Here is an 11,470-nt window from a genome sequence, read left to right as displayed (position 1 = left end):
TAGTCCCAGCACTTTGAGAGGCCGAGGCAGGTGGATTGTGAGATCAGGAGCAAGACCAGCCTGACCAACATGATGAAACCCTGTCTCTACTAAAAAATACAAAAATTAGTTGGGCGTGGTGGCACACACCTGTAATCCCAGCTACTTGGGAGGCTGAGGCAGTAGAATTGCTTGAACCTGGGAGGCAGAGGTTGCAGTTAGTCGAGATTGCGCCCCTGCGCTCCAGTCCAGGCAACAGAGCGAGACTCTGTCTCAAAAAAAAAAAAAAAAAAAAAAAGTAACCAAGGCAGAGCACCGAGAGGAGAGGTTTGGGAAATGGTTTAGTGAAGTAATCCATATTTTCTGATGATAAATTGGCACCCAGTCAATTTATTCATCAGAAAGGAATACATCGACCTGGTGTGGTGGCTCGTCCCCCGTCCCTGTCAGCGTCACCAGCAGCGTGGAGCCTTGAGCCAGAAACCTCCAGGGGGCCTAAGTCAGGGGGTGGGTCCCCCGCTGCAGAAGGGTGGAACAGTCGCTCAGTGCCACCCCAGAGGTTGCAGCGTGCCCAGCGCCAGGGTCCAGCTCCTGGATCGCAGGTCGAGGAGGGGCCAGGAGTGGCTATTTCAGGCGGGCTGTGTGGTATGGCGCCGCCCATGTTCCATGGGCGGCTCACTGCAACCTCCGCCTTCTGGGTCCAAGCTATTTTCCTGCCTCAGCCTCCCTAGTAGCTGGGATTACAGGAATGTGCCACCATGCCCGGCTAATTTTGTATTTTTTTTTTAGTAGAGATGAGATTTCTCCATGTTGGTCAGACAGTTCTGGAACTCCTAGGCTCAGGCAATCTGTCCTGGGATCAGGACTGTGCGATCCTGGGCAGATCGCCTGAGCCTAGGAGTTCCAGACCCGCCTGACCAACATGGAGAAACCCCGTTTTTACTAAAAAAAATACAAAATTAGCCTCCACCATGGACTCAGGTACAGCTCGTACCTGAACATGGCACGCACAACAGGGGCTGCAACCCTGACACTGTCAGCGTCACCAGCAGCGCGAATCCTTGGGCCAGAAGCCTCTGGGGCGCCTAAATCAGGGGGTGGGTCCCTGACTGCAGGAGGGCGGGAACCGACCCTCAGTGCCACCCCAGAGGCTGCACCGTGCCCAGTGCCAGGGTCCAGCTCCTGGATCGCAGGTCGAGGAGGGGCCGGGAGTGGCTATGTCAAGCAGGCCATGTGGCATGGCGCCCCCCATGTTCCGTTCCAAGGAGGCCCGCCAACACGGAAGTGCCTCAGCGGCAGTTGCCACCTGCACGCGGTGCCTGGGGAACGTGGCCAGGGCGCGTGTCTCCTCAGCCTGCTGAGCTGCGCATGCGCTGCTGGCTAACGGCTCTGCTCTGCGCGTTTCTGCTGAGAGAGGCCTGAGTGTGCAAGAGCTTGGCGAAAACAGAACTTTTTACGGGTGTCGAGCACTGCGTGGACTGAAGAAGGGCAAGGACGATCGGGGTGGGAGGGGGTGGGTGGTGGCTGGGGAAGGGCTAGCGGGAAGCTAGGGCCAACGGAGGGGTTTGGGGGAGGGCGATCCGGAGGCGCGGGCTCTCTCTAGCAGGTTGCCGCAGCCATGCAGTGGCTCTCTCCAGTCGGTGGCAATGACTTGCCCACGGGCCAGGAGCGCCCGAGCCCCTTCAGCCAGCTAGTGTACACCAACAACGACTCCTACATCATCCAGTACGGGGAACTTAGAAAGATCCATAAAGCTGCCTCCCGGGGCCAAGTCTCAACGTTGCAGAAGATGACATTGAAGAAGAAGACCATCAACCTTAATGTAAAAGACGCCAGGAAGAGGTACCAGGCCCTGCTTGAGCCGGGGCTGCAGAAGGAGATGGTGGCTGCAGGAGGATTTCCCCTTCAGAGTCGGGGGCTGGGGGGCCTGGGGAGGAAGGGAGCCGGTGGAGGAATGGCTGGCGGCGGGGCGGCCACCCTGGGCCCCAGGGTCTAGGCTTTCCTCCCGGGCAGGCCCCCAGGCCTGGGATGGGGGCACCCTGCTGGGCAGAAGGCCCAGGCCACCTTAAAATCAACCCCAAACTTTAGCTGCTTTCTCCTTCACTCCTACTTCCTCTCACAGAGCACTGTGTAGAGAATTTTAATGATTTAACTCACAAAATTAAGTACATACAGGGTTTTACTTTTAATGTACAAGCTTTAAAAGATAATGTTAGCTACATTATGAAATGGTGCATAATGAAATAATTCCCATAATATATGTACTTCTTGGCTAAACATTCTTTGGATAAAGTCCAATATCCATTTTGATATCAATGAATGTCTATGTAAATATGTTCTTTGCTGAGGGACCTTAGAAGGAAACTTTGAGGTGGGAAGATGGTTTATGTTCTTGAATTTAAGAAGACTGATTTTTCTTAAGATGCGAATTCTTTATCAATTTTACATAAACCAAATAAAGTTATCAACATTTTAACATTTTTTGAATTACACAGGCTTTTACTATTGTGATGACATTTTACATATTTTGTAATAGAGTAGAAAAATCTTGCCCTTCTAGATACCAAAATGCGCTATTAACTTGCACAAGATGGGCCGGGCGCGGTGGCTTACGCCTGTAATCCCAGCACTTTGGGCATCTGAGGCGAGTGGATCACCTGAGGTCAGGAGTTCAAGAACAGCCTGGCCAATAAGGTGAAACACCATCTCTTACAAAATCACAAAAGTTAGCCAGGCATGATGTCGGGTGCCTGTAATCCCAGTTACTGGGGAGGTTGAGGCACAGGAGTCGCTTGAACCCGGTAGGTGAAGATTACAGTGAGCCGAGATCCCACCACTGCAATTCAGCCTAGGTGACAGAGAAACTCTCTCTCTCTAAAAAAAAAAAAAAAAAAAAAAAAAAAAGAAAAGAAAAAAAAAATCACAAATTGTTTACTAACAGCTGAGAAGACAGGTAAATTAATATGACAGAATAGAAAATCCAGAAACACCCAAACATATGTAAGAATTTAGAACTTGGTAATGGTCACACTTTATACTAGTAGGAAAAGAATTAGTTTCCTAAGTAAAATGCCTGCTTTTTGGAGAAAATTAGATTTTAATGCCAGAAAATAAGTTCCCGATGGAAGATAGATTAAAAGTTTTTAGTGTACAAAATGATAAAAATTAACAGAAGAAAACATATATGCCTATTTACACAGATATATTTTTATGTTGACAAAACCTTTCTAAGAATGTCAGAAGCAAGCATTCTGAAGGGCAATTTAGTAAAACAAAAATTAAACCACCCTGCATATGAGAAACAATAAAAGGCAGCATACTTGTAAAAATATTTACTATACATGTATGTGTGTGTGTATATATGTTAGATTTAAAACTCTTCATTTTATACAGAATTCACTCAAATCAACAAAAATCCCTCTAATTTAAAATTGGGCAATTTAAATTAGAGATCTAAATTGCAGATCTAAAAAAAGTACTTGGCCTGTAATTTAAAATTGGGCAAAGTCCTTTTTTGAGATCTGCAAGTGACCTATGCACAAAGCAAACAATATTTAGTGTTCCCGGTTAGGGAAGGCATTTAAGTTAAAAAAGGAGTCAAATACTGTTCTCTATCCACAAAGTTTGTGCGGATAAAAAGCAGTGATATTTATAGTACTCCTTAAAGTTTAAGTTGCAGATGACTTTTCAAATAGACAATTTGATGGTAAGTACCATATTTTAAAAATTGTATATGCCCATTAGTGGTCAATTCTATTACACAAAAATATTTTTAGAAAATAATGAAACATACACACAATTTCTTTTCTGAGCACTGCTTGAAATATCAATGCATTAAAAATCCATTTAATGGCTTTTATAAATACATTTCAGTGAGTTTACAGCATGGGATAATATGTGATCACTCAAGGTAGAAATATATTCAGAAATATGTTGACATTTGAAAATGTATTTTGGTATACTAAGTGAGGGTAAAGTAAAGTTCAGTTTGATTATACATACACACAGACTATGGTCTTGTGTTATCTGAAATTATGTACAAAATATAAAATTTGTTAAGGACATTTGTTTTTATATAAAATGTTTTTCCTTTTTATTATCTTTGATTTCTGCATTGAGCATGGACAATGCTATTAGTAAAAGTTTATTATTAATAAAATAATTTTTGGGAGGAGCAGCAATATGAATTTTACACAGATAAAATACTTTCTTGCTTTCTATATTTTAATTTTTATTTTTTGTGGATTAGTATGTTCTGTGAACTTTTAGCATCTTCAGAAGATAATCTTTTTATCTGTGCTTATTGATTTACATATTTTATTGGACACATTTTTATTATATAGATTTATTACATATGTCAATAACTATAGATTAATCACTTTAGTGTAGTGTTATTAGAAAAATAAAAGAGCAAATATAAGTGCTTTTTTTATAGCAGTTTTTTAAGATACTGAACTTCCCAACTGTATTGATCCATTCTTTTAATCCATTTATCGCATGTAAGCTGAATGCCTATTATGTAGAAGATACATTCTAACTCTCAAGACCCTTTCATCCTTAAAAATTTCACACTTACTTGCTCAGCCAGAGCAAAGTGAGAGATTTAAAATTGGAGTATTAGGATTGAATCTCAATTGAAGCTTTTCCTCTCATCTTTCAAACAAAAACACTTCTGAAGTGAGAAACTAGTAATTTTGGAAATTTATAATAGCTTTAAATAGCAATATTAATCATTGGAAATACCTAATTTACATGTATTCTATAAATCTAAATAGAATTTACATACATTCTATAAATGTAAATACAGAATTAGATGAACCATACCTATCTATTTGAATCCCAAGTTTCCTTTGGCTTGAAGCTTTTAAAATATTAAAGAAGTACTGTGTTTTAATAATTTGTTGTTTTTATGTCAACTCTCCTTTTGCTTAGTACTCTAAAAGGCTAAAATTTTTTTCAGTGTTAATCCTGTGACTAGGACTGCCCTTGTCCTGTTGTATATACTATATTCCACTTCTTGGAAGGCACTGTGAATTGTGTGATGCCTCCTTATTTTGTGCACCAGTAAAAGATTGTTTAAATTTCTGCCAAACATAGTGGTAATAAATAATGAATTATAAGTGGCATTTCAATCAGAAATGTTAAAATATGAGAAATTGAGCATCTTAGAATCATTAAAACACAATGTTATATCTAACCTTTAAAACACACCACAAAGTAGGCATAATTGCACCATTTTACTTAAAATGTTGTCTTTGTTAAGCAGTAGTAATAATTATAGTATCTAACAATTACCGAGCTGTTACATGTGCTAGGAACTCTCCAAAATACTTTGCATAGATTCTCATTGAGGCATCATAGTGATAACCTGTGAGATAACTGCTGTATTCATCTTCATTTCATTGATGAGAAAATTGAGGTGCAGAAAGTTTAAGTGACAGCTAGAAAGTGAAAGACCTTAAAGTAATATTCAAGCCCAAGTTGAACTGAATCCGAAGACCAAGCTCTTTCTATTCAGATGGGCCACTCTTTCATTAATGTAGTGAGTAACGAGAGCAAATGAATGCTGTACTTTCTTCAGGAGAATATTAAATATTTGTTTTGAAGGCAGAAAAAGAGCATGGCATTTAATGTTTATAATTACATAAATAATTGTATGTTTTGAGACAGTGGACTAAACTTTGCCAACAAGTCCTCTCACTCTCATAGGACTGCTCTACACTGGGCCTGTGTCAACGGCCATGCGGAAGTAGTAACATTTCTGGTAGACAGAAAGTGCCAGCTTGACGTCCTTGATGGTGAAAACAGGACACCTCTGATGAAGGTAAACAGTAGCCAATTTTTTTTCAGCAGGAGATAGATTTAGTTTAAATACATAGAATAAAAATGAATTTATCTCATTGAAATACAACTAGTTTTGAAACCTGCAGAATATTTATTTTGATTTCCTATACTTTATAATTTATATTCTTTATAATTTATATTATAAATTATTTAGTTTATAATAATTCTTGCTTTAATACTGACAGGCTCTACAATGCCAGAGTGAGGATTGTGCAAATATTCTGGTAGACTCTGGTGCCAATCTAAATATTGTAGATGTGTATGGCAACACAGCTCTCCATTATGCTGTTTATAATAAGGATTTGTCAGTGGTGGCAAAACTGCTGTCCCACGGTGCAGTCGTCGAAACGCAAAACAAGGTAGACATTAACCAGTGTTATTTTCAAAATATTTGAAATCAATTTGTTTTAACATTAACATGTGTACGGTTTTTTATATTTGGAAGCTCAAACATTCCTTGAATGAAAATATCTTGAAAGAAGTTAATTGTCTAAGATTTTACTTTAAATATTTATGTTTTTACAAGAAGTATTAGAGAGTATGGCTTTTCTGTGCATTGATGGTAAATATTTGAATTTGTTAAAGGTAAAAGTTTTTCAAATATTCTTTCCCACACAAGTGTTTTTTTTCTTTCCAGTTAGTGTAAAACTAGAGGAAAGCAAAATTTGCCTGCATAAATTGAGTCAACATGTAAAATTTAGGAAATATGCAGAAATCTGGGTTTCCTCTTAAAGGATTGAATCTGGTGTCTCTTGAGCCCATATGACTGTTTGGTATACTATGAAGACGTTCTAGCTTTACATAAAGCCTATGTTTCCAGTTTGCTTCTGTGCCCACCTAGTTACATCACTTACTTGACTTATCTCTTTTGCCTCTGCAAATATTTCAGTTATCAATTCCTCTTTCATAGTATATTTTGGTAAAGATTTCAAGGTATTCAAGACAGTTGATAGGTGTTTATAATATATAGTTTGTATAGTTTATATTTTACATTAGTTCATTACTAATGGGGTTGACTTCAAGAATTTAGAAGACTTTTTAAACAATGATTTTTCTGTATATAAACCATAAATAATTATCTTCTATTGAAATGCCTTTAAGCTTTTTAAGATTAATCATGGTTATATTTGAATAGGTTATGCCTATTGCAGAAAATATTACATCCTTCTCCTCAGAATTGTCCCTTAAAATTCAAGTGATTTAGTGGCTTCTATTATGCTAATCCATATAGATGAGTTAGAACTTTCATTAATAAGTCATTTTATTCATATTTTTGATATTTTGCCAAAAATTAAGTAGCAACTACATAGAAACCAGAATAAAAATGGATTGTTGCATTTTAAGAAGTAGATATGCATTAGAATCTTAGGATTATCATTATAATTGAGAATAAACTTTCATACTGAATTTTTAATAGCTGAGATAAAATTCTATTGTCTTGTAATAGGAGAAACCCCATGGACCATTTAATAATAAGCAATCAAAGTTCATTTGAAGCCAATCTCTATTAATTTAGAGTCACTTCCTTAGTGACCCATGTGGAACAGGTGTGCTTGACATCGGCATCTGGGATCTTGGGATTATTGATAGAAGAGAATCAAGCGAGTTTGTATTACCCAGAGGAAACCTCCATTTTTCTTGGGAAACTTTCAGATCTGTATCCCTGAAATTATAATTTTTCAAATGTTAATGTCTGCCACAGAAATATATTGTCAAATAAGGAATAGTCAAAGCTCAAGTCATTTATTGAATAATGGACATTTAATTCACAGTTTTATAATATTTCTTGAAAATAGATAATGGTAGAATCTGTTGAGGTATCGTGCTTCTGGTAAGGTAATTATTCTTTGGAATATAGTTTAAGAAACACTGCTTTAGAGGTAACAATTTAGATTACTAATTTAGTCAAAAACAAAGTATTTACTACTATGTCTTAGGGTTTAAGGATATAGAGATAAAAGATACAGCCCTTGCCCTCAAGAAGCTCTTGGTTTAGATGGGAGACCATAAAATCATTGTAATATAATGATTGGAGATAACCAGAGTTAACATGGTGATGCAGAGGCTGAATATTTACAAGGGAAGGTGCAGTGCATGGGAAAGCACAGAAAAGGGACAAAGAAGGGACTGCTATTGACTTACTTTCTATTTTATGTGTTTAAGTTCATAGGATATTATATAAGGTTTTCAGTTCAGCTGAGAAATATGTAATTTCCTGAATTTTAAATTGTTTTGCTATTTTACAGGCTAGCCTCACACCACTTTTACTGGCCATAACGAAAAGAAGTGAGCAAATTGTGGAACTTTTACTGACAAAAAATGCAAATGCGAATGCAGTCAATAGGTTTAAATGGTATAGTATTTCTTTTTTTATTAAAAAACACTTGTGCAGTGTTCTAGAGTAATAACACTTGTTCTAGAGTAATAACAATTTTAAATAACATTTACTTAAAATTATTAGATTATAGTGAAAATATCAACACCAATTATCAGAAGAAAAGCAATTATTTTGACTGGTCAACATAAAGAACAGTATATAGTAGGATTTATCTTCTCTTATTATATTGACTGATTCCTATGTGTAATCTGATGTTTTGGGTTGCATTATCTTCTGTTAGCTAAAGTGGTTCTCTATTAGTTTTAAGAAGTATGAATAAGTTTACTTTATAATTCAATATTGAATGATTAACACTTTTATAGTATTTTTCTGACTTCTGTTTTTTATACACTTTTTAAAAAATGCAGTATTTCCTGGGCATGGTAACTGTCACCTGTTATCCCACCACTTTGAGAGGCCAAGGTGGTTGGATCACTTGAGGCCAGGAGTTTGAGACCAGCCTAGCCAACATGGTGTAACCCCGTTTCTACTAAAAATACAAAAATTAGCTGGGCATGGTGGCACATGCCTGTAGTCCCAGCTACTCGGGGGGCTGAGGCAGGAGAATCGCTTGAACCTGGCGGCAGAAGTTGCAATGAGCTGAGATAGTGCCACCACACTCCAGCCTGGGTAACAGAGCGAGATTCTGTCCCAAAGGGAAAAAAAAGCAAAATTAAATAGAAATAGGAGTTTAAAACCATTTTGTCTTTAGGATAACTGTTTGCTTTAAGTTGTTTCATTTGAAGAATATTAATTTTAGGTTATCCCTATGTGACTATTAATTGCTATCACCAGATACTGTGAATTTATTATTATTTTTCCTTTTTTATTCATAGTGTATTTTTATTTTTAATTTGTATGGGTAGAGGGAAGAAATACATCTTTAATTGGATTAACATTTTAGTTAATTAAGATAAGCCAAAGGTGAGTAATAAAGAGAAAAGAGGCTTTTGATTCATACAAGACTGAGTTTAATTTCTAGCTTCCTCACTTGATAGGTGTGACCTTGCAAACATTACTTAATACCAGGTATGATTTTCTATATGAAAAAGAGAATAATAATATGTCCTTTAAGGATGATTGCATTGAAGTAACATTATGAATATCAACAGCATTTAATTCAGGGTCTCATACATTCTTATCAGCATCATTAACTAAACTTACCATGACTACTACTAATATCATTATTCCTAATATTATTTTAAGCCTTCAGATTGCTGTCACTGGTCTGACTTCTAGCTGATTTTGAAGTATAAACTATTACATCAGACTAAGGAAGGAATAGATAATTCTTCACTTAAATCTTTGCCTCTGTTAGATTAGTGAACAGAGCATAATTTCTTGCCCCTCAAAGGACTTTATATTAGTCAATTCTAGTATGCCATATCCCATTGGGACATGAGTCTTTTTGCTCCTTCCTTTCAGCCTTCGTGGTGATTTACAAGGATAAACATTTGAGCACTCAAGATATTTATGTTTGTTAGTACATGTAAATGGTTAATTCTACATTGACAGGCACATATTAAATTGGTTCTGCTCATAATAATGAAGTTATCTCTTTGTTATTTTAGCACAGCTCTCATGCTCGCTGTATGTCATGGATCATCAGAGATAGTCGGCATGCTGCTTCTGCGAAATGTTGACGTCTTTGCTGAAGATACGTGTGGAATGACTGCAGTACGTTATGCTATTGCTTGTGGATTTGATCAGTAAGTGTTTACATTTAGAGGCTAGGTGAGATTTTATAGTTTGTTTCAGGTAGTTTTTGAATGTGAGTTAGTTCACTTCATCAGCCAGAAACTAGGCAAAAAGCTAGACTAGTTAGGAGTATCGTGTCCAAGATTCTTTATTTAAGGACTTTCAACAACTTTATCCCTAATGTTGTCTAGTTGATTTTTCTAATTAGTTATTTGGGTCTTGAAATGTCCACTTTAGCAGAAAACCTGATAGTGTCCCCTAGGGGCTGTCTTCCATATCTAAATACTTGAATTTAAAAAAAAAAAAAAAATCCAAAGGGTTCCCTAAGTCCAAAGAAGACATTCTTTTTGTGTAAGTCAAAAGGATTGGAGGTGGAAATCGCTATATCCTAAGTAAGTTGGTTAGATTTAACAGAGTTCAGCCTCATCCATCATTGACCAGTCTTCATGTATAAAAGTAGGAATTTTGTTGTTTCCATTAATTCTGTTGCTGCATCATTGCCATTGAAACTGCTCCTGCAGTCTGGTAATGATTGACTTTTGCGACCTTACTGACATAGATCCCTCAGCCTTTATGGTGATCCATATGTAGATTTCAAAGTCATTAGTTTTCTAAAGTTCACATACATATTCTCAGCCATTATTTCCAAAGTACCAGCACCCTGCTCTGGCAGCTAGGACTTTTAACTTTAGCCACCCACATAGTGATCAAATTGACCCTTCTCCTCCCACTCAAAACCTGATGTGAAACCCACATCTTAGCCTGGACTTGGCCTAGACCTTCATGGTAAGTTATCCTTTGAATGACTTTTTTCTATTTTCTCTAGCAAATATTAATTGTGATAGTTTAAAACTGTAAGACAGGTTGAAATAATGTTACAGGAATAAATTAGAGATCTATTTTTATTTTGTTACCAGATCTATATCCCTGGCAATTTATATCCTGTGAGGCACCATTTTATAGGTAGTGGAAGGCCTCATCTTATTCTGTAAGATCCTATGTCATCTTTCCAAATTTGTAGTCGGTTCCAACTTGTAGTTGTCCCCTCAAGTGATTCTTTTTTCCTAAAAGCAAAAATCTCCCATGCTACTTGCATCTCTATCTCGAGTTTTTAAAATATTTTTCAAATTCTGCATTACCATGAAGCCATTCAATAGACTTCACTCTATCTCAAGTAAGTTAGTTAGATTTAACAGAGCTAAGCCTCATCCATCACTGATCAGTCTTCATGTGTAAAAGTTGGGATCTGTTCTGGCTTCAGTGGTACATATACTAAAATTGAAACAATGTCGAGAAGATCAGCATGGTCCCTGCACAAGGATGGCACACAAATCTGTGAAGTGTTGCATATTTCTTGCAGTCCCCAAAAGGACGTTTGACTACTTTCTAACTAGCTCCAAGGAAACGGTGTGAGTCAAAGCAAAATGCGTGACACCAAGTATTGCAGTTGTGATTTTCATACAAAAAATATTTATGTAAGGTGATGTATGAAATGAGATGTGGTGAGTAACACATAGGATCTTCTGTGCAAATATGTTGTAAGTAGGTATCTCAGAAATGAGAAAGTAACAA

General features: G+C 37.3%; 1 protein-coding gene and 1 non-coding gene across 2 annotated transcripts in view; both read left to right on the top strand.

Annotated features, from left to right (window-relative positions):
- Nucleotides 1-1,513: 1,513 nt before the first annotated feature.
- The window catches only part of LOC140712459 (ankyrin repeat domain-containing protein 30A-like), a 125,125-nt gene continuing 115,168 nt past the window's right edge, over nucleotides 1,514-11,470 (top strand). Inside the window, 5 exon segments of the mRNA XM_073019520.1 lie at nucleotides 1,514-1,821; nucleotides 5,689-5,803; nucleotides 6,009-6,182; nucleotides 8,070-8,176; nucleotides 9,772-9,909. Of these exon segments, the coding sequence (XP_072875621.1) occupies nucleotides 1,598-1,821; nucleotides 5,689-5,803; nucleotides 6,009-6,182; nucleotides 8,070-8,176; nucleotides 9,772-9,909 (758 nt within the window). The 5' untranslated portion in view covers nucleotides 1,514-1,597.
- Nucleotides 11,147-11,253, top strand: LOC140712544 (U6 spliceosomal RNA). The gene has a single exon (XR_012094144.1). It is a non-coding gene; the product is annotated as a U6 spliceosomal RNA (small nuclear RNA).

This window comes from Chlorocebus sabaeus, chromosome 9 (genome assembly GCF_047675955.1).
Source record: "Chlorocebus sabaeus isolate Y175 chromosome 9, mChlSab1.0.hap1, whole genome shotgun sequence".
Classification (NCBI taxonomy): domain Eukaryota; kingdom Metazoa; phylum Chordata; class Mammalia; order Primates; family Cercopithecidae; genus Chlorocebus; species Chlorocebus sabaeus.
Note: the sequence above shows the minus strand (reverse complement) of the source record. Positions and strands in the feature narration are given on the sequence as shown.